At 52.7% G+C, this 17,204-nt stretch overlaps 1 protein-coding gene across 4 annotated transcripts in view; it reads right to left on the bottom strand.

Moving 5' to 3' along the window:
• The window catches only part of PLXNA4 (plexin A4), a 628,886-nt gene that overhangs the window by 392,729 nt on the left and 218,953 nt on the right, over positions 1–17,204 (bottom strand). For all 4 annotated transcript variants that reach the window (XM_085005420.1, XM_085005418.1, XM_021078937.2 and 1 more), the window contains one exon: positions 101–1,358. In XM_085005420.1, coding sequence (XP_084861546.1) covers positions 101–1,285 — 1,185 coding nt within the window. In that variant the 5' untranslated portion in view covers positions 1,286–1,358. The remainder of the gene's footprint in view (positions 1–100; positions 1,359–17,204) is intronic.

Genomic DNA, 17,204 nt, shown 5'->3' with positions numbered 1-17,204 from the left:
TCACACCCCATGGCGGCCACGGGTGAGGCCTGCACCCTGCCCCATCCCCCACCCCCCCACCCCCCGGCCCCGGCCCCAGGCCCGCCCGCCCCGGACTCACCGCGCTGCTGCAGGGAATGTCCTTCACCTTGAGCCAGGCCAGGTCCAGCGTGCCCTCGCCCCGGTAGCAGGACTGCAGCCGCTCCTTGATGCGGTCGTTGATCTGCTTCAGGATGAAGATGCACAGGGCCGACTCGTCCAGGGATTTCATTTTCCGCTTCTGGCCTTTGGAGAAGACGGTGAAGAGGAGGTCGTCCTCTGGGCGGACGCCGAGGGTCTGGGCCAGCACGGCCCCGGCTTTGGACAGGTAGGCGGCCTGCAGCAGGCGGTACTCCACCCCGCCGCGCTCGCAGCCGATGGGCACCTCCACGTACGAGTTGAAGGCCGTGTCCTCCTTGCAAAGCCTCACGAGCTTGGACGTATACACCTGCTCCTTGGTGGTGGAGCCGGGGGGAGACACCATCTCGGGCTGCAGGGTCAAAAAGTAGACAAAGTTGCCGCTGCTGAAGCCGTAGACGTAGTAGATATCGAAGTCGGGGATGACGGTGAAGGTGTCGGACGGGATCTTGATCATCGAGGCCACAAACTCATCGTGGAAGACGTACGCGAACATGCCGTCCGCCTCGGAGTTCTTGGTCAGCTTCCGGCTGGAGATGGTGGGGAAGTACTCGGGCTTCCCGTCCACGGCCGTGGCAATGAAGAGCTTGTCGTCCAGGTTGCTGTAGGAGACGATCACCCCAAAGACGGAGCCACTCTCGTTGACCCCCGACAGGTAGTGCTCCTTCTTGTGGAAGGGCTCCCCCAGCTTGAACAGGTCCTCCAGCCTCAGGAGCTTGCAGATGCCCTGATACAGGCTGCCACACGCGATCAGCCTGTTCTCCTTGTAGTCAATGAGGAGCATCTTGTTGACATTGTTGGTGGTCGTCAGGGGCTCGTTGCACGTCTGGACAATGCGGGGCGGGTAGCACTTGGGGTTGTCCTCGTCCGGCCCTGTCTGGTGGGTCACCAGGACCTTCAGGTCGCTGGAGAGCTTATAGATCCGGTTGACGGCCCCCACGTAAATGTGCCCTGTCCTCTCGTCCACCACCAAGTGGTTGAAGCTCTCGGCGGGCTCCCCGCGGAACGTGACAAAAGACCGCTTCTGGGGCAGCGGGGGCGGCTGCCGGGGCAGCAGAGTGGAGGAGCCCATTCCCAGCATCAGAAGATGGGACAGCAGGCAAGTCCAGTTCCAAGGCATGGCTTTCATTTCAGAGACGTGGCCTTGGGGCACGGTGGCACTTGGCACAGGCACAGAGTGTCCCGGGAGGAGTGCAGGCTCTCTACGGGAGAAAGGAAAGAGGTGACCTGGGGTGACAACAACGGCAGAGGCTTAGTTTCACCCCCTAGCTAGGCAGGTTGGGCCCTCAAAGCACGCTGCACACAAGGAAACAGAACGACACTGGGGGAAACCGGGCCAAGGGACCCGCTCCCCAGTGAGGGGGCGGGGGCAGGGTGGATCAGGCCGAGCTGGGTGGCAGCAGCCGCAGGAGGGCGCCTGGTAATAGCAACTAATAACAATACCAGCAACAGTAGCCACAACGGTAACAGCCGTGATGACGGTAAACAGCCAATGACCGCAGAATGCCTGCCTTTGTTCAGCCGCCGTCCAGCACCTTCCAGAGACCCTCATTTCACCTGAACAAACTCTTCAGTGCTGGGGATCTTCCATCTGCCCCTCCAGATGCGCCCTCTGCCCCTCTCTGGGCCCAGAAGGCTGACCTGGATGGGCTGTATGTCTGTGGGCTCCTGCCTCTGAGCCTGTTAGGAGCAGCCAGTGGAGAATCAGCAGAAGGCTGGCGGTAGGAGGAGGGCGGCCCCTGTGGGCTGCATGTAGAGGGCCTCCCACCCCCATCTTCTTTGACGCACCTCCTGCCTGCCTCCTTGGGTCCTGGGGGGTAACAGAGCCTTAGTGTTCCTACCCAAACACTGCCCTGCCTCTGAGGAGGCTGACCTGGTCTCAAGAGCCTCTCCCTTAACCTTTGTGCAAATGGCCCAATTTGCATGTGCGACATTTCCTGCTGGGGCCCTAACTAGCTGCCTTCTAGGAAGTCAGGATTATTGGCATATCCACCTTGACATTGAGGGGAGTTGTCCAAGTTGCACAGAGAAAAGCCATAGGGAAGGACTTGAACTAGAGCCGTCCAAGTCCATGACAGGCTCTCACGCCAGACCGCTAAACCATCTCAGTTTACCCCAGCCAGGCAGAGACGACGGGGACGCCCACTGGTGACTGTTTATACACAGCAGACTAGTTCAAACAACCCTGTCTCGGGGGTTGAGGGGGGCAGCATCCGCTACAGCCCCAGCACCCCGGGTCTGCACCAATTGCAGAGGAAATTCCTCCTTGGCACCTCCCCTCTGCCGGACGGTGCATGAGGCCAAATTAACAACCCGCATCCTGGATCCCTTCACACGCGGCCAGCGGCCAGGTCCTCTGGGTACCCTGCCCGGCTCTGAGGCCTGACGTCACTTTAATGAGGCAGATCTTGGCTGCGAGGCCTCCTCGAAGAGGTTTTCATTAAAGGCAGAAAACAAATGCTTTCAGAAGTGGTCAAGTAAATAAATAAATAACTCCCCATGGCACAAAATAGCTTTCCATCCTAATGGTCTCATTCATTTCTATTCAAGCTGCTTTTCTGGGTGTGTTTCCAGACGACGGTTTCGTATTTCTTGCAGTTCGGGAGAAATCTGGGCAGGAATGGCCTATGTCTTCTTGGGGGGCATCTCAGTTCTGTGGGGTTGCCCTCGTTTCCCACTGAGCAATTCAGAAACGAGGTGCCTGGAAGGGGTGGATGGCTGAGCCACAAAACCCCACCCCCACCGCCCCAAGCAGGGAGCAGGCCAGGTTAGACGGAAACCAAGAGGAAAGAAGAAAGCCGGGAGTTCCCGTCGTGGCGCAGTGGTTAACGAATCTGACTAGGAACCATGAGGTTGCGGGTTCGGTCCCTGCCCTTGCTCAGTGGGTTAATGATCCGGCGTTGCCGTGAGCTGTGGTGTAGGTTCCAGACGCAGCTCGGATCCCGCGTTGCTGTGGCTCTGGCGTAGGCTGGTGGCTACAGCTCTGATTCAACCCCTAGCCTGGGAACCTCCATATGCCTCAGGAGCGGCCCAAGAAATACCAACAACAACAACAACAACAAAAAAGACAAAAAAAAAAAAAAAAAAAGAAGAAAGCCGAGCAGAGACTCAACACTGCTGGCTCAAGTCCCAGGGGAAACCCCAGGTCTTCCTAAGAAAACATCAGAGGAGAGAAACTCCGGCAGACAGCGTGCCCATGACTGCAGCGGTCCTCTCAATCGAGAGCCGTCATCTCTTCCCCCTCGTGGCCAACATATGCTCAGGGGACACTCCAAACAGGATCCAAGGATGGCTCAGGCTGGACCAGGCCCTCCAAGAACCCCGAGTCGGGGGCAGACACCCCGTCAGAAGCCAGTCACTCGGATGGGGAAATGTTACATGAGAGACTTTGGGAGCTCAGGCAAGGACAGCTGACCTCTACCCTGGGGTGAAGGGGCAAGGAGAGGGCTGCGGAGGCCTTGGGGAGCTGAGGGCATTTGGGGTGAGCCATGACTTTGAGAGGACATGCAGGGCTGGAAGGGAAGGGCCTCAGTGGGAGGGGTCCACGGAGCCACAGCAAGGCCGTTTCAACCAGGGTGCAGGCCCGGAGGAGTCAGTCCAGAGGGCACGGCTCCTGAGGGTCAGGAGGAGACGGGGCCAGAAGGGAGCCAGGACCTTGTCAGGACGTCCCTGGGAGACTGAAATTAAAATACGCTGTGCTGGAGTTCCCGTCGTAGCTCAGCGGTAATGAACCTGACTAGAATCCATGAAGACACGGGTTTGATTCCTGGCCTCACTCAGTGGGTTAAGAATCCAGCATTGCCATGAGCTGTGGTGTAGGCCAGCAGCTGTGGGGTAGGCCGGCAGCTGCAGCTCCCATTGAACCCCTAGCCTAGGAACCTCCATATGCCGTGGGCGCAGCCCTGAAAAGACAAAAAAAATTAAATAAATAAATAAAATAAAATAAAATAATAAAATAAAATAAAGTGCATGGTACTGAAGGCAGAAACTTCAAGGAGGAGAGTTCAGTCCCCACTCCCAGAGAGGAGCCTCTGTGCTCCTGTGAAATCAGCCTTTGCCGAAAGAACTGACTTTAGAACCAAGGCCTGGGGCTCCGTGCTTATGGTGTAGACCCACACCTGGCCACGGAGTGGAGTCTCAAAAACTCTTTTCTGACTGGCAGGAAGAGGGGCTGGAGACAAGGACGAGGGGCAGCAGTGTCTGTGCACCGTTTACTGTACCCCAGGCCCCAGAGCCATTACTCACTCATCAGACTGCTATTCGCTGGGGTCGGGAGGGTTTGACCTGCTTTTCAGGTGAGGAAACCAGCTCTGCAAGAGCTTATGGCTCCTAAGTGGCAGAAACCCAGACTCGCATCGCTGCAAAACTCGCCCTCTTTCACACACATTCCAGAGCCCTTGGGAGCCCGTTTTAATCCTGGTAAATCCTCACACACAGAAATCCCAGGACAGCGCCCAGCGGTACCACCATCAGCTCCATAGGAGGAAAGCAGAGCCCCTGGGACCCCCCAGGGCACAACCTGGCAGGGAATGCTCATCAGGTGAATATAACTATTTACCCCTAAGAGCATTCCTGATGGAAAAGTGCCCGGCACAGGTCCTCTCCTAGCCCAGAGTAAGCGCCTCTTAAATGAGAGTTGGGAAAAAAGAGATGCTGTGGTTGACAAGACTGACATAAGATCAAAAGGATTAGGATAGAAAGGCACGTGATGGCACCATCTCTGGTAGCCCTAAGAGGGCTCAGGTCGGTTCATCGTGAATTGCCTGTGCATGCACATCTAAATATCAGAGAAGAATCTAGAAGTTTTCGATCTGAAAGAGACGATCCATTTCGACGATTCCCAATCCCTGATTTTAGAGACAAGGAGCTGTGATCACAGAAGTTAAATGACTTGCAGGCGGTCACACGGTGAGTTCAAAGCGAGGGTGGGAGTAGGCTCAAATCTCAGGACTTCCGGTCCACCTGAGGCTCAGCCTCTGCCTTTACCTGGACTTCAGCATCGGCTCCCTGGCCTTCGTCTGGAGGCACCTACTCCTTGGGGATCAGATGTTCTGCTGGCTGACTCAGCTCTCAGAACATCGAGGCCAAGCACCCGATTTCAGCAGGTCTGGTCATCCTCATTCCAGACAGGCAGGTGCAAGTCAGGTCTCAGCCACCGACGCTTGGGAGGAACTTCCCGCAGGCCTTGGATTAGAACCTGCTTTCGAGGACCAGGAAAGTGTGCCTGCCACACCCCTGTCTTACTGTACACACTCACGGGACCCACAAGCCCATCAATGGCTCTCTTGTCTGCAAGAAGCGAGACGAGGAAGTCTGTAATTATAAATTTACTGAGCAGAAAGGTGGCAGGGCTCATCCTCTGTCTTCTATTAGGCACTGAAATGAGACACAGTTATGCATCTCAAACACTTGTCACCCTCATCTGGGGACGGTGAAATTACCTCGCCTGGAGAGGCGGGAGCCTGTAGAAAACAATAACGTGTGATAGGAATAAGCAGTCTCTCATTTTACAAACCACGAAAGGGACTGATTAGAAAACATCTCAGAGAAATGGAAGGAAAGGGGAACTAGCAAGGGTGTGGGCTCTGGCTTGCCTTTCCAGGGACCCCACGGGGCACCACGGGGGTGAGCCAACTGCAGCCCTCCCACCCCAGACCCACGGGTGGGCAAGTTGCTCATGCTGCCCCCAGGGCTGCCTGAGGCTGTTCGGTCCTGGCCAAGCTGGACTTGCCCAGTGGTTTCTGCTCCAGGATATCAATCCTCATAAGTGAGGCCTCAAACTGGGAAACCCTCATCGCTATTCCAGGCCCCAGCCCCCATTTCTCTCTGGGGCCATCTTTTAGCCGGTTTTAAAACCACGCATTGCAGGTAGCCTTCCACCCACCTCTGACTCTTCAGGACAAGTAATGTGACGGAGTCACCCCGAGAGGGCCCTGAAGGACTCCCTGAACGAGCTCGGGTGGGACAGGGGCCAGAAAACAGAACTGAAAGGCTCTGAATCACACCCAAACACACTGCCGTTTCCCCTTCTTGGAAATCAAATTTTAATTCACAGTCGTCTCCGGGGAGATGGGACTCATTTTTAGAAGCTGATCATCATTTCGATGAAAGAAATTGAGGCTTTGTTTGACGTGGCGAGCGGTGAAGAGCTCACACTAATTTTCAAGAAATAGCATCATCCTCTCAGATTGCTGAGTGGCAGAGAAGAAAGTTAGTACAGAGGAGTTTAAAATAGCAGCTACCTCACAAAGCGACTTTAGCCTTGACAGAGTGTTTTCATGTGCATCACCTCGCTCTGACTGTACAGCGCCCGGCACCCTTTCAGGGAGGAGAGGTGTTTGTAAGTCTACGTCCTCTATGGAGGCATGAGCAGGTACAGGTCCTGGCTAGGGTCCCCCTCACTCACGGTGGGACTTGGAAATCTCTTCGGGACCCTCTTCAGGCACCGGTACCTTCCCTGGCCCTCTGCACAGACACCTGCTTCTGAGGACCTGTGCTAGGGGATAACAGAACATCCAGAAAATGATGCTTCAAAAGACAAGTCACAGCCCATCATGAGTCTATAAACCAACTGAGCAGGTCGGTCCCATGTGCTTTTTTTTTTTTTTTTTTTTTTGTCTTTTTAGGGCCGCACCCATGGCATAGGAGGTTCCCAAGCTAGGGGTCAAGCCGAAGCTACAGCTGCCAGCCTACACCACAGCCCCAGCAAAAAGGGATCCAAGCCGTGTCTGAAACTACACCACAGCTCACGGCAACGCCGGATCCTTACCCCAGGGAGCAAGGCCAGGGATCGAACCCACATCCTTATGGGTATTAGTCAGGTTTGTTACCATTAAGCCACGACAGGAACTCCCCATGTGCTTTTTTTTTTTTTTTTTAATGAAATAAAATAGAAGAGAAAAATAAGACTATGTAGGAAGGAGGAGACTTTAGGGAGGCTTTTGTTTCAGCCACATATTTGTATGCCTGACACACTTCTTACTGTCAGTCAGTGTGATGGTACAGTGCCATCACACTCCCTGCACGGTGCCCAGCTCTGTGCTCAAACATTATTCTGGACGTTTCTGTGGGAGTGTTTTGGGAGGAGATTAACATTTAGATCAGGGGAGGACTTCAAGTGAAGCAGACTCTTCCCCCCCACCCCCCCGATAAGGTAAGTGTGAGGCCATGTAATCAGTGGAAAACTCAACACAACAAAAGCCTGGCCTCCTGGAGAGTGAATTCTGCAGCAGATGCCTTTGGACTGAAAACTATGACACGGGCTCTCCTCTGAGTTTCCAGTCTGCGGACCTGCCCTGCTGATTTTGGACTTGGGGCCTCCATAATTGCATGACCTAATTCCTTAGAATAAATCTGTTTCTCTAGCTCTCTCTCTCTCTCCCCATGTTTCTGTTATATATGTGTATGTGTGTGTATACACATATAAATTTTCTTATATGTATACTTATATATATTATATGTATATATTTCTCTGGTATGTATACACATCCATATATATATGTGTGTGTGTGTGTGTGCGTGTAAGTGTGTGTGATGTTGTTTCTGTTTCTCTGGAGAACCTTAACAGTCAGGGTTTTTTAAAATTGAAAGACATAGTTAGAGAGAGTAGACACCTGTTGTTTGTGGTACCATTTATTTATCCTCTGGGGATCCACCCCTTCACCCCCTCTCAGCCCAAAAGCTTCTGGGGAAATTGGCTCCATCCCTGGATCAAGGGAGGGCACATGACCCAGACCCAAACCAATCAGCACAGGGCAGGGGCAAGACGCAGTGACTGGTTCAGAGAAGGGTTCTCTGAATTTCCATTGGATATGGGCTTCAAGAGAGCTGGGTTTAGGAACCGCAGGCCCCGTCTTATAATGGGCGGAGGCGGGGGCCTGAAGCAAAGGAAGCCAAGTATTAGGAGCGCAGAGCTGAGTCCCAGGTCCTGGTGACATCACAGAGATGTCCAGATCACATGCACTGAGGCCACCTCTATGCTTACACTTTCCAGGTACATGAGCCAGAAATACGCGCCTTCTGCATACGCCCGTGAAGGGGGAAGAAGTGTGATGATGTCCCTTCCACACCAAAGCAGGTAGGAACTAGACGTGTTTTCTCTCCAGATTCTTTCACCAGCTGGACAAAGAGGGTTCTGGGGCCCTGCAAGACGGTGGGGACCTATCCACCAACCAGAGACATCCAGGACAGACAAGAAATAAACCACCACTGGAACAAGGCTCTGAAAGGGGGGACTTGCATGCACCAGCAGCGCCACCACCAAAACGAACAGAAGCAGAGACACAGCCAGCACGCTGTGTACAGAACCAGATTCCAACCCGAGCTGGGCACCTGGGGGCCCCGTTCCTCATACCACATCAGGCACACCCCAGCAAAAGTCCTCTTTAGGTGTCAGTACTCCCCTTGTTCCCAAAGCCAGACGGCAGGTCACCCAGAGACATGGGAGGTGGCCGTGCCAGCATCGATGGGGAGAAAAACCCTCATGTTCCTCAGCGGTCCTTTCGAAGCAGCTAAGGGCAACGCGGAGACCAGGCACGCAGCACGGGTCTCCTTTCTGTTTCATCCAAGAAACACCAGCCAGCCATTGATCCAAGTCAGCAAAATGGACAAAGGGCTTTTTTTAGATTCCTCCTCCAATCCGTAATCTGTGCATTCAGAACATCCCCAGCCAGTAACCGGTATTTTTTTCCTGTCTGCATTTCTCACTTTAAACTCTGGGTTTCCAGGAGTAGGAGCCATGGATTGTGGTTTTCTTTCTTTTCCTGGAGAATTATCTTTACACGGAACATCTGTGCCTGCCTCCTGAAACCACGAGGGGCATGCAGCCCCCGGTGGGTTTCACCGCCAGGTCCTGCCCTGCGCTGCCACTCCGCCTTCTGGCCGATGTCTCCAAAACGAGGGCCCCATTCATAAGAGGAACACGTCCCCGGGGGTGTGGGTGTCGTAGTGCAATCCACCACAAGCACTCGGGGAAAGATCAAGTCGAAGTAAGTGTCCTCCCAGGAGGAGGTCACAGTGCTGTCCTTGGCCAGTCCCAAGTGCAGAAGGTGAGCCTGGCCACACCCCAGCACAAGACGAGGAGGCAGCCACAGCCGGGCCAGGTCACCAGCCCAGGAGCCAATCCCTCCATTCTACTTTCCCTCTGCTTCTGTTCTTTCGAGTAATGAGAAATGCGACATCAGTGGTCAGGGAAAGGGGCTGGAGAAGGGCATAAACGATGGGGACGGGGACGAGGGAGCCACGGGGAGCCAGGCACAAGCTCAGAGTCCAGCCGCCAGGCAACCAGTCGAGTCCCCGGGAAATTCAGCACCAAGTGCAGCTACGCAGGGCTCTTAATCCTCACTTCCCCATTTAGAGGGCCGGGGAATGCCATCACCATGGACAGAGCCTTTGCAACCAGCCTGGAAGAAGCTTCTGCAGGAGGGTGAGCCAGCCAGCCCTCCCCATTCAGAGATTAGGTCTGCGCTGGACCCCTGAGGCCCCCGTCTATGGTTTCCCCTCCCCCAGGCCTCCCCGTCCTTGGCCTTGAGGGAGCCCCCCAGGGTGCAGAACCACCTTTCCCTGGCCTAGTCTGGCATTCCCGGCAGAGCCGAGTGGGAGCTCTAGCCCAGGCAGCCCTAGATGGAAGGCCATTATTACAGCGCGGCAGCCCTTTATATTCCAGGCCTGTGCTCGGGCGGGGGAGTCGCTAAGCAATGACTCTCTTTACTCCGAGTCTGGCTGTGAGGCTTTAAAAACACAGCACTCTCAATAGCAGCGTCTCATTTAAAGAAACAGGCGGGCCTCAGTGGGGACTGAGGGTCAGACGCCTTGGATGACCTGGCGTCCCTGTGGTCACTCTCTCCCACCCCAGCCCTTGGCCCAGCCCACGAGAAATGCCCTGTCTCGGGTGACTGGCTCCAGTTTCTCCTGACGGTCCCACTGGCCTCTGGATGCACAGAGACAAAGGCACAATCATGAGAAGGTGCTCAAGACACACCAAAGCTGTGGCATATGGAACATCCATTGTCAATTTTGCTCCTCCAAGACCTGGGTGGACATTCGAGTCACAGAGAAGGGGCCTGGGGTCCACCATACGCTGGCAGCGTATGTAATCCTGTCTCGGGCATATGGCCTGGGGCAAAGCGGGTTGAAGGATTGCTTTTGCAGACTGATCTTCATCTGGAAAGGAGGCTCATGGACAAAAAAGAAGGTTTTGCTTTTCAGGGCCACACCTCTGGCATATGGAGGTTCCCAGGCTAGCACTTCAACCGGAGCTACAGCTGCCAGCCTACACCACAGCCACAGCAACGCCAGATCCTTACTAACCCACGGTATAAAAAAAAAATTGTATATATATGTGTGACTGGGTCACTTTGCCGTACAGCAGAAATGGAAGGAACACTGTAGGTCATCTACACTTTAATAAAGAATTTAAAAAGAAAAATGCAAAAAAAAGGGAGGCACTCGGCTGCCCTCCCAGCCACCTGCTCCCCCCGTGTCCTGAACCTCACCGCTTTCTCTCCCTGGACACCCAGCCTGGCATCACGTGGCTTTCATGCTAACAAGCGCCTCTCTCTGAAGGCCCTTCTCTCCTGCCATGGCTGAGTGAAGAGGCGGGATAGTCTTAGTTCTTAGTTCATAGCGGCTGACATGGTAGCCCAGCCAAAGGCACCCATAAGAGCCTCCTCTCTCTGAATCACAGAGGATGCTTCAGAGTCAGGAATGGTCCCCCTCACTGACCACGGTCCTGCATCCTCGATGCTTCGGTGTCCCCGTCTGTAAAATGGTGTTTTTGGAAATAGGGTGGTGAGTCAAGGGAAATCATCATGTTTCTTCTTGGGCTTAAATCTGGGGGAAGCGAGAGTGAAGCGAGCTGGGCTTCACAGAATACCGGCTGTCGCGGACGTGGGGAGGGCGCCGCAAATGGCCTTTGCGGCAGAGCCAGGAAACGGTGCGGGTCACAGCCCAGTGGTGGTGTTCGCTGCGAAGCAAAAGGCTGGGGCTGAAGTCTCTCGCTCGAGTCTTTTTGCATCTTTGCTTAAATTGGCTTTTTGGTGGCCAGAATCTAGATGGCGAGGTGCCTTGGGAGAGCCCAGTGCGGCCAAGTCCCCCCGCCTGCCCCCAGAGAATGCGGGACCTCTGCTGGGAAACCAGCCTCCCGCACACTCCTGGGACCTATTTTTTCTCTCCCTCGATAAGGACTGTGGGAGCAGGACACACTTTGTCAGCTCAGGCATTGACCCATTCACTGAGTCAGATCCTAGGGGCCAAGTGAACCCTTCCAGGAGGGGCCCTCACTGCTTGCAGCCTCGGAGGACCCCGACTTTAGATAGCTGAGTGAAGAATCAGCAGGAGGCCCCCAATCCCTGAAGCTCCCCCACCCACTGGAGGGCTCAAGCGACATCCCACGAGGAGGGGATCTCGCCCATTTCATTGCCTATCTTTAGCGAGAGAAGAAATTTGAAAAGCAATGGCAATTTCCTTCTTTAGTCTGCCAGAAATCTCTAACTACGCTTTTCTAACAAAAAAATTAAAAAGTCGATAGGTTTGGAAGGGCTGCTAGGTGCAGGGTGCCGGGGGACCCAGCTGGGAGTCCACTGGGCTCATGTCCTTGCTCTCAGCATCTCCCCCAGATACCACTCTGCTCCCCAAATAGCACCCCCCAGCCCCCATCACTGGCATCAGAGCAGACCTGCTTCCCGCAGCCAGCCTCCCACCTTCCAGCCCACAGAGTCTTCAGGCAGGGAAGCCGGTGATTCCATCAAACAGCAAACAGTGAGGGAGCTGGCTAGGTGGGGCACATTTGGGCCCAGTGACAGCACCTCGGATGTCATCTAGTGTCTAGTGGGAGGGCTCTCTCCCCAGTCCCTCCCTTGTCCTTCAACCTCCTCCCTTTCTCTTTCAATTACCAGGAAAATCAGGAAGTGAACAGTTGTCTCCCTTGCTGGTCTATATTCATGTAATTAGTGCTATTTAATTCCACGATGAGCCAAAGCTCATAAAATACAAAACATATTTCAGCTGCATGTCGCAAATCTTGGCAGAAATCTCCCCTGCAGCCGGAAGCCGAATGGAGCTATATTCACTCTTTAAAAAAAAAATGTTCAGGGAGTTCTCTTGTGGTGCAGCGGGATAAGGCATTGTCACTGCGGCGGCTTGGGTTGCTGCTGTGGTGTAGATTCAGTCCCTGGACTGGGAATATTCATATGCTGCGGGTGCAGCCAAAAAAAATTAGGTGCAGAATTGACTGCAACAAAGTCTGGGCACTATTACCTGCAATATGTAAGGGGGTAGCAGAATAGGGTATGTTATATCTTTTTTTTTTTCTGTCTTTTTGCTATTTCTTGGGCCGCTCCCACGGCATATGGAGGTTCCCAGGCTAGGGGTCTAATCGGAGCTGCAGCCCCCGGCCTATGCCAGAGCCACAGCAACTCTGGATCCGAGCCGCGTCTGCAACCTACACCGCAGCTCACAGCAACGCCGGATCGTTAACCCACTGAGTGGGGCCAGGGATCGAACCCGCAACCTCATGGTTCCTAGTCGGATTCGTTAACCACTGCGCCACGACGGGAACTCCATGGGTATGTTATATCTTAAAGTTTGGAAATAACTTCCATCACCATGACAACACTGAATTTTAAAAATATTTAGTATTGATCAAGTAACACTAGTATAATACATCGTTCTCCCTAAGGAGGTGGTTCTCAACCCACCTCCTTCTTATTCCCATGTGTTTAAGTGTTTGGGTCCCTAGCAGTGGGGACCTGTGCCAGCCTGTCATCCTGCCTCTTCCACCTGCTGGGCACATGCCTTGGAATCAAAGGACCAAGGAGACTGAAGTTTCCAGCAATGATTCTCAGTTAACTAACACAGGCCTATTTCCCAACTCCGTCGCCCCTGCCCCTTCCACTCCACTCTGCTGAGACCTCGCTCTATTCTGTACTTACACCAGCAACATACGAGCAAGACATGGTAAGTCTGAACCCCCATCCTGCCACCCGTTCTCAAATGAGGCACAGAATGGTGATGACCATCCACGACCATTTTCCCCGGTGCCCATCACTGTAAAGGGGCCACACAGCGTGGTCCTCAATGAGTCCACCTCTGCCCCCACCTCAACGCCGGCCCTCTCGCCAGCACTCCTGATGGGACTGGGTCCCTCCCATTGCTCCCCATGGCTTGGTCGTGCCCTCCTTCTTCTCCAAGTGACAAGAACACAGAAGGGGAATGGTCGTGCAGGGCCAGGAGCAAGGCCAGGTAGAGGGAGGAGCCGTTTTGTTTTGTTTTGCTTTGCTTTTCAGGGCTGCACCTGTGGCATATGGAGGTTCCCAGGCTAGGGGTCGTATCGGGAGCTACAGCTCCTGGCCTACACCACAGCCACAGCCATGCCAGATCCGAGCCCAATCTGCGATCTACACTATAGCTCAAGACAACACCGGGTCCTTAACCCACTGAGCAAGGCCAGGGATTGAACCGTGTCCTCATGGATACTAGACTGGTTCATTACCACTGAGCCATAATGGGAACTCCAAGGAATTATTTTGGATGCTGCTGACACCTCCTTTCAGGACCTTCCCAGAAGTGGTGTCACTGGGAGCACAAGAGTCTAGGAGATGGACCCAAGATGTGACAGAGGGTTGGATCCACTGTACAACCCAGGAGGCCCTGACATAGACTTGGCAGCTCTTCTGAGTCTGCTCTGTGCATCACTCAGTGGATGGAAACACGCAATGCTCCACGCAGAGAGGAAAACGCCTGCCAACTCCGGTGCTTCCTCCTCTTACACAGCCTGAAGTTCCACTGCCACCACCTCTCATCTGTGTGTTACACCTTGCCTTCCACAGGCTCCTTCCTATGCAATCAACACTCAAGACTCCAAAACTAATCTCCACCCCCACCCAACCCATGATGGTTATCATCCAGATGGGGACACCGAGACTCAGAGAATTTCAGTAAGTTGCCCAAAGCTCTGCTCTTCATGTGTCCACAACTCATCCTCTGACAGATCCAGCACCTCCCAGTAAACAAGGCCACCTATCAGATGCATCACTGAAGATTATACATCAAAAGCTGGAGGAGAGAAAAGTCTAGAAGACCCCAAGACCAATGCATACTGGTTCACTGGGAGGAGAGGAAGGCCCCCTAGCCATTTATTTATTGTCTTTTTTTTTTTAAGGGCCACACCCACGGCATATGGAGGTTCCCAGGCTAGGGGGTAAATTGGAGCTGCAGCCACCAGCCTACACCACAGCCACAGCCACTTGGGATCCAAGCCGCTTCTGCAACCTACACCAGAGGTCACGGCAACAGTGGATCCTTAATCCACTGAGTGAGGCCAGGGATTGAACCTGTGTGCTCCTGGTTACTAGTCAGATTCGTTTCCACAGAGCCACGATGGGAACTATCCCCCTAGCCCTTTAGAGTATAAAAACTAACTATTTTGCACCGTCATCACCTCCAAAGGCCTTGAGAGCCTGCATGTGACAGAGGACACTTTCCTTCAACCCAAGGAAGACACAACTGGACAAGTTCTCGATGGCCAAGAAATGATATAAGGGGCCAAGTAACAAGCAGAGGGGGTAACCCAGGTCATTCCTGTGTTCACTAAGCAACACTTATTCAGCTTCTGCTTCATACCAGGAACCCAGGTTTCAAGGGCGCACAGTGAATAAGACAAAAAGATCTTTTTTGTCCCAGACCTTACATTTCACAGGGAGAAGACAGACAATGAAATAGTTATTTTCAGATAGAGTAAGTCCTTAAAAAGAAGAAGAAGAAGGATAGTCATTTACTACCGAGTAGATGCGGGGCGGGGTGTTCCCTAGCTGGAGTCCAGGGGAGGTGTCTCTGGGGTGATGCTTGCAGGGGGCCTAAACAAATGACAAGGATGAGCCAGCTCTGCAATGCTGTGGGGAAAGAGCATTCTAGGCCTAAGGCAGAGTAAGTGCAGAGACTCTGAGGAGGGGGCAGACTCGGCAACGAAGAGGCAGAAGGCTGAGTGGCCGGAAGGCACGGGGTGAGCAGAGGTGTGTGAGCAATGGGGTCCGAGGGAAAGGCAGGGGACAGATGACAGAGGACATTCAAATCCATGGGATGGAATGGGAATTTCATGCTAAATAGTATGGAAAGCCATGAAAAGGTTTAAAGCAAGGAAGTGACATGGTCAGGTTTGTCACTGACAAACTCAGTCTGGCTCTGGGTGGAGAATTGTTTGTAGGTGGAACAGGAGACCTGCAGAGAGTCCTTGTGGGGTGATGCTGGCTGGACCAGGTGATGAGGGTGAAAGCAGGGGCCTCACTGCTCCAATAGGGCTTCCTGGTGAATATGGAAACAAGAGTGGAGCCAGGGAGGAGAATTTCTAATACCTCCCCGAGTTTGGCTTGAGCACCTGGATGGATGGTGGTGCCATTTTACTGATATGGGAAGAGGAGGGAGGAACAGGGCAGGGAGCAAAGACGTCAAGAGCTCAGGTGGGGGCAGCAAGGGTCAAGGCTGGGTGCACAGCCAGCTGGGCTGAGGCAGAAAGCAATGGGAGCAGGGAGTAGCTTTCACAGAAGCCAGCTATGTGGTCTGCAACAAGCATCTCATGTGAATGCTCCAAGAGGGGCTAATGGTCTTCTTCCCTTCCACATAAGCCACTGGTTCTCAATACCTAATATGAAGGGAGGCTAAGATCTGAACCTAAGCCTGAAGAAAGCCCCTGAGGCATCCGGGCCCTGGCTTGAGGCTGCACCAAGGGACCTCGGCTGGAAGAAGGTGATGCCAATGAAAATATTTTCCTAAGGGACCTAGCGTTTTACGCTTATTTTTTTTTGTGAAAGAAAAACTAGCACATCAAAGTTTCAGTTTTACTAAAGGGAAATTGCAAATGCCTGGGAAGTGCGGACTACTTTGTAAACCTCATAAATTTATAGCCAAAATTAATACCATTAAAAGAGTGGAAATGGCAAGGGATATTCAGCTCCAGTCATACATGTTACACAAGTTATAAACGGCACCCTGGGCACCCTCTTGTGCAAACCAGTGAAGGGCTGAAAGAAATCAGACTGAAGTTAAAAGAACGCAGACTAAGAACAAAGCTTTTTAATATTAACTTTAAAAAAATATATGGTACAAGCTACAAAACATAAAAATGTACCAAGTTAACCATTCTGTCCTTTTTAAAATTGAACTATGGTTGGTTGGCAGTGTTGTGTTAGTTTCAGGTGTACAGCAAAGTTATATATGTGTATGTATTTATATTTCTTTTCCATCATGGTTTATTATAAGTTTCGAAGTGTAGTTTCCCGTGCTGTACAGTAGGTCCTTGCTGTTTATCTATTTTATATACAGTGTGGGTATCTGCTAATCCCAAACTCCTAATTTATCAGCCCCCCCCTTCCCCTTTGGTAGCCATAAGTCTATTTTGTTTGTCTGTGAGTCTATTTCTGTTCTGTAAATAAATTCATTGCATTATTCTTTAGACTCTACCTAAAAGGGACATAACCATTTCAATCACTGTGGGTTCAGTGCCATTAAGCATATTCATATTGTTGTGCAACCATTGCTGCCGTCCGTCTCCAAACCTTTTCCATCATCCCAAACTGAAACTCTGTACCCATTAAACACTAATTCCCCAAACCTCTCTCCCCCTAGATCCCTGGCAATGAACATTCTACTTTCTGTCTCTATGACTCTGACTACTCCAGGCACCTCATATAAGTGGAATCACACAGGACTTGTCCTGTGTGTCTACCTTATTCCACTCCGCGTGTCATCATGGCATCAGCCACCCAGGTAACAGGTGGCTCCCCCAGTGGGTTGACTGATGACACACCTTCCCAGCAGGAGAGGGGGAAGCCCATTCCTCTCTGGGCCTCAGTCTTTAAGCCTAAATGTTAGAGGGTCTCTAAGGTCTAGCCAGGAGTCAAAAAAGGACAGTGGTCATGGTAGCACAGTAGGTATTAAACCGGGGCTTCATCTACTAACGAAGTGAAATAAACCCTAACTTGGAAAGCACATTGGCTTGTTTCAGTAACTCTATTTCTTTTCCTTTTATGACCCCCAGGCCCCAGGCAATGTCCTGT

The sequence above is a fragment of the Sus scrofa genome, chromosome 18 (assembly GCF_054392235.1).
Source record: "Sus scrofa isolate SSC_HxYL_T2T_F1_AM1 chromosome 18, Sscrofa_HxYL_maternal_Yorkshire_Landrace_v2.0, whole genome shotgun sequence".
NCBI lineage: Eukaryota > Metazoa > Chordata > Mammalia > Artiodactyla > Suidae > Sus > Sus scrofa.
Note: the sequence above shows the minus strand (reverse complement) of the source record. Positions and strands in the feature narration are given on the sequence as shown.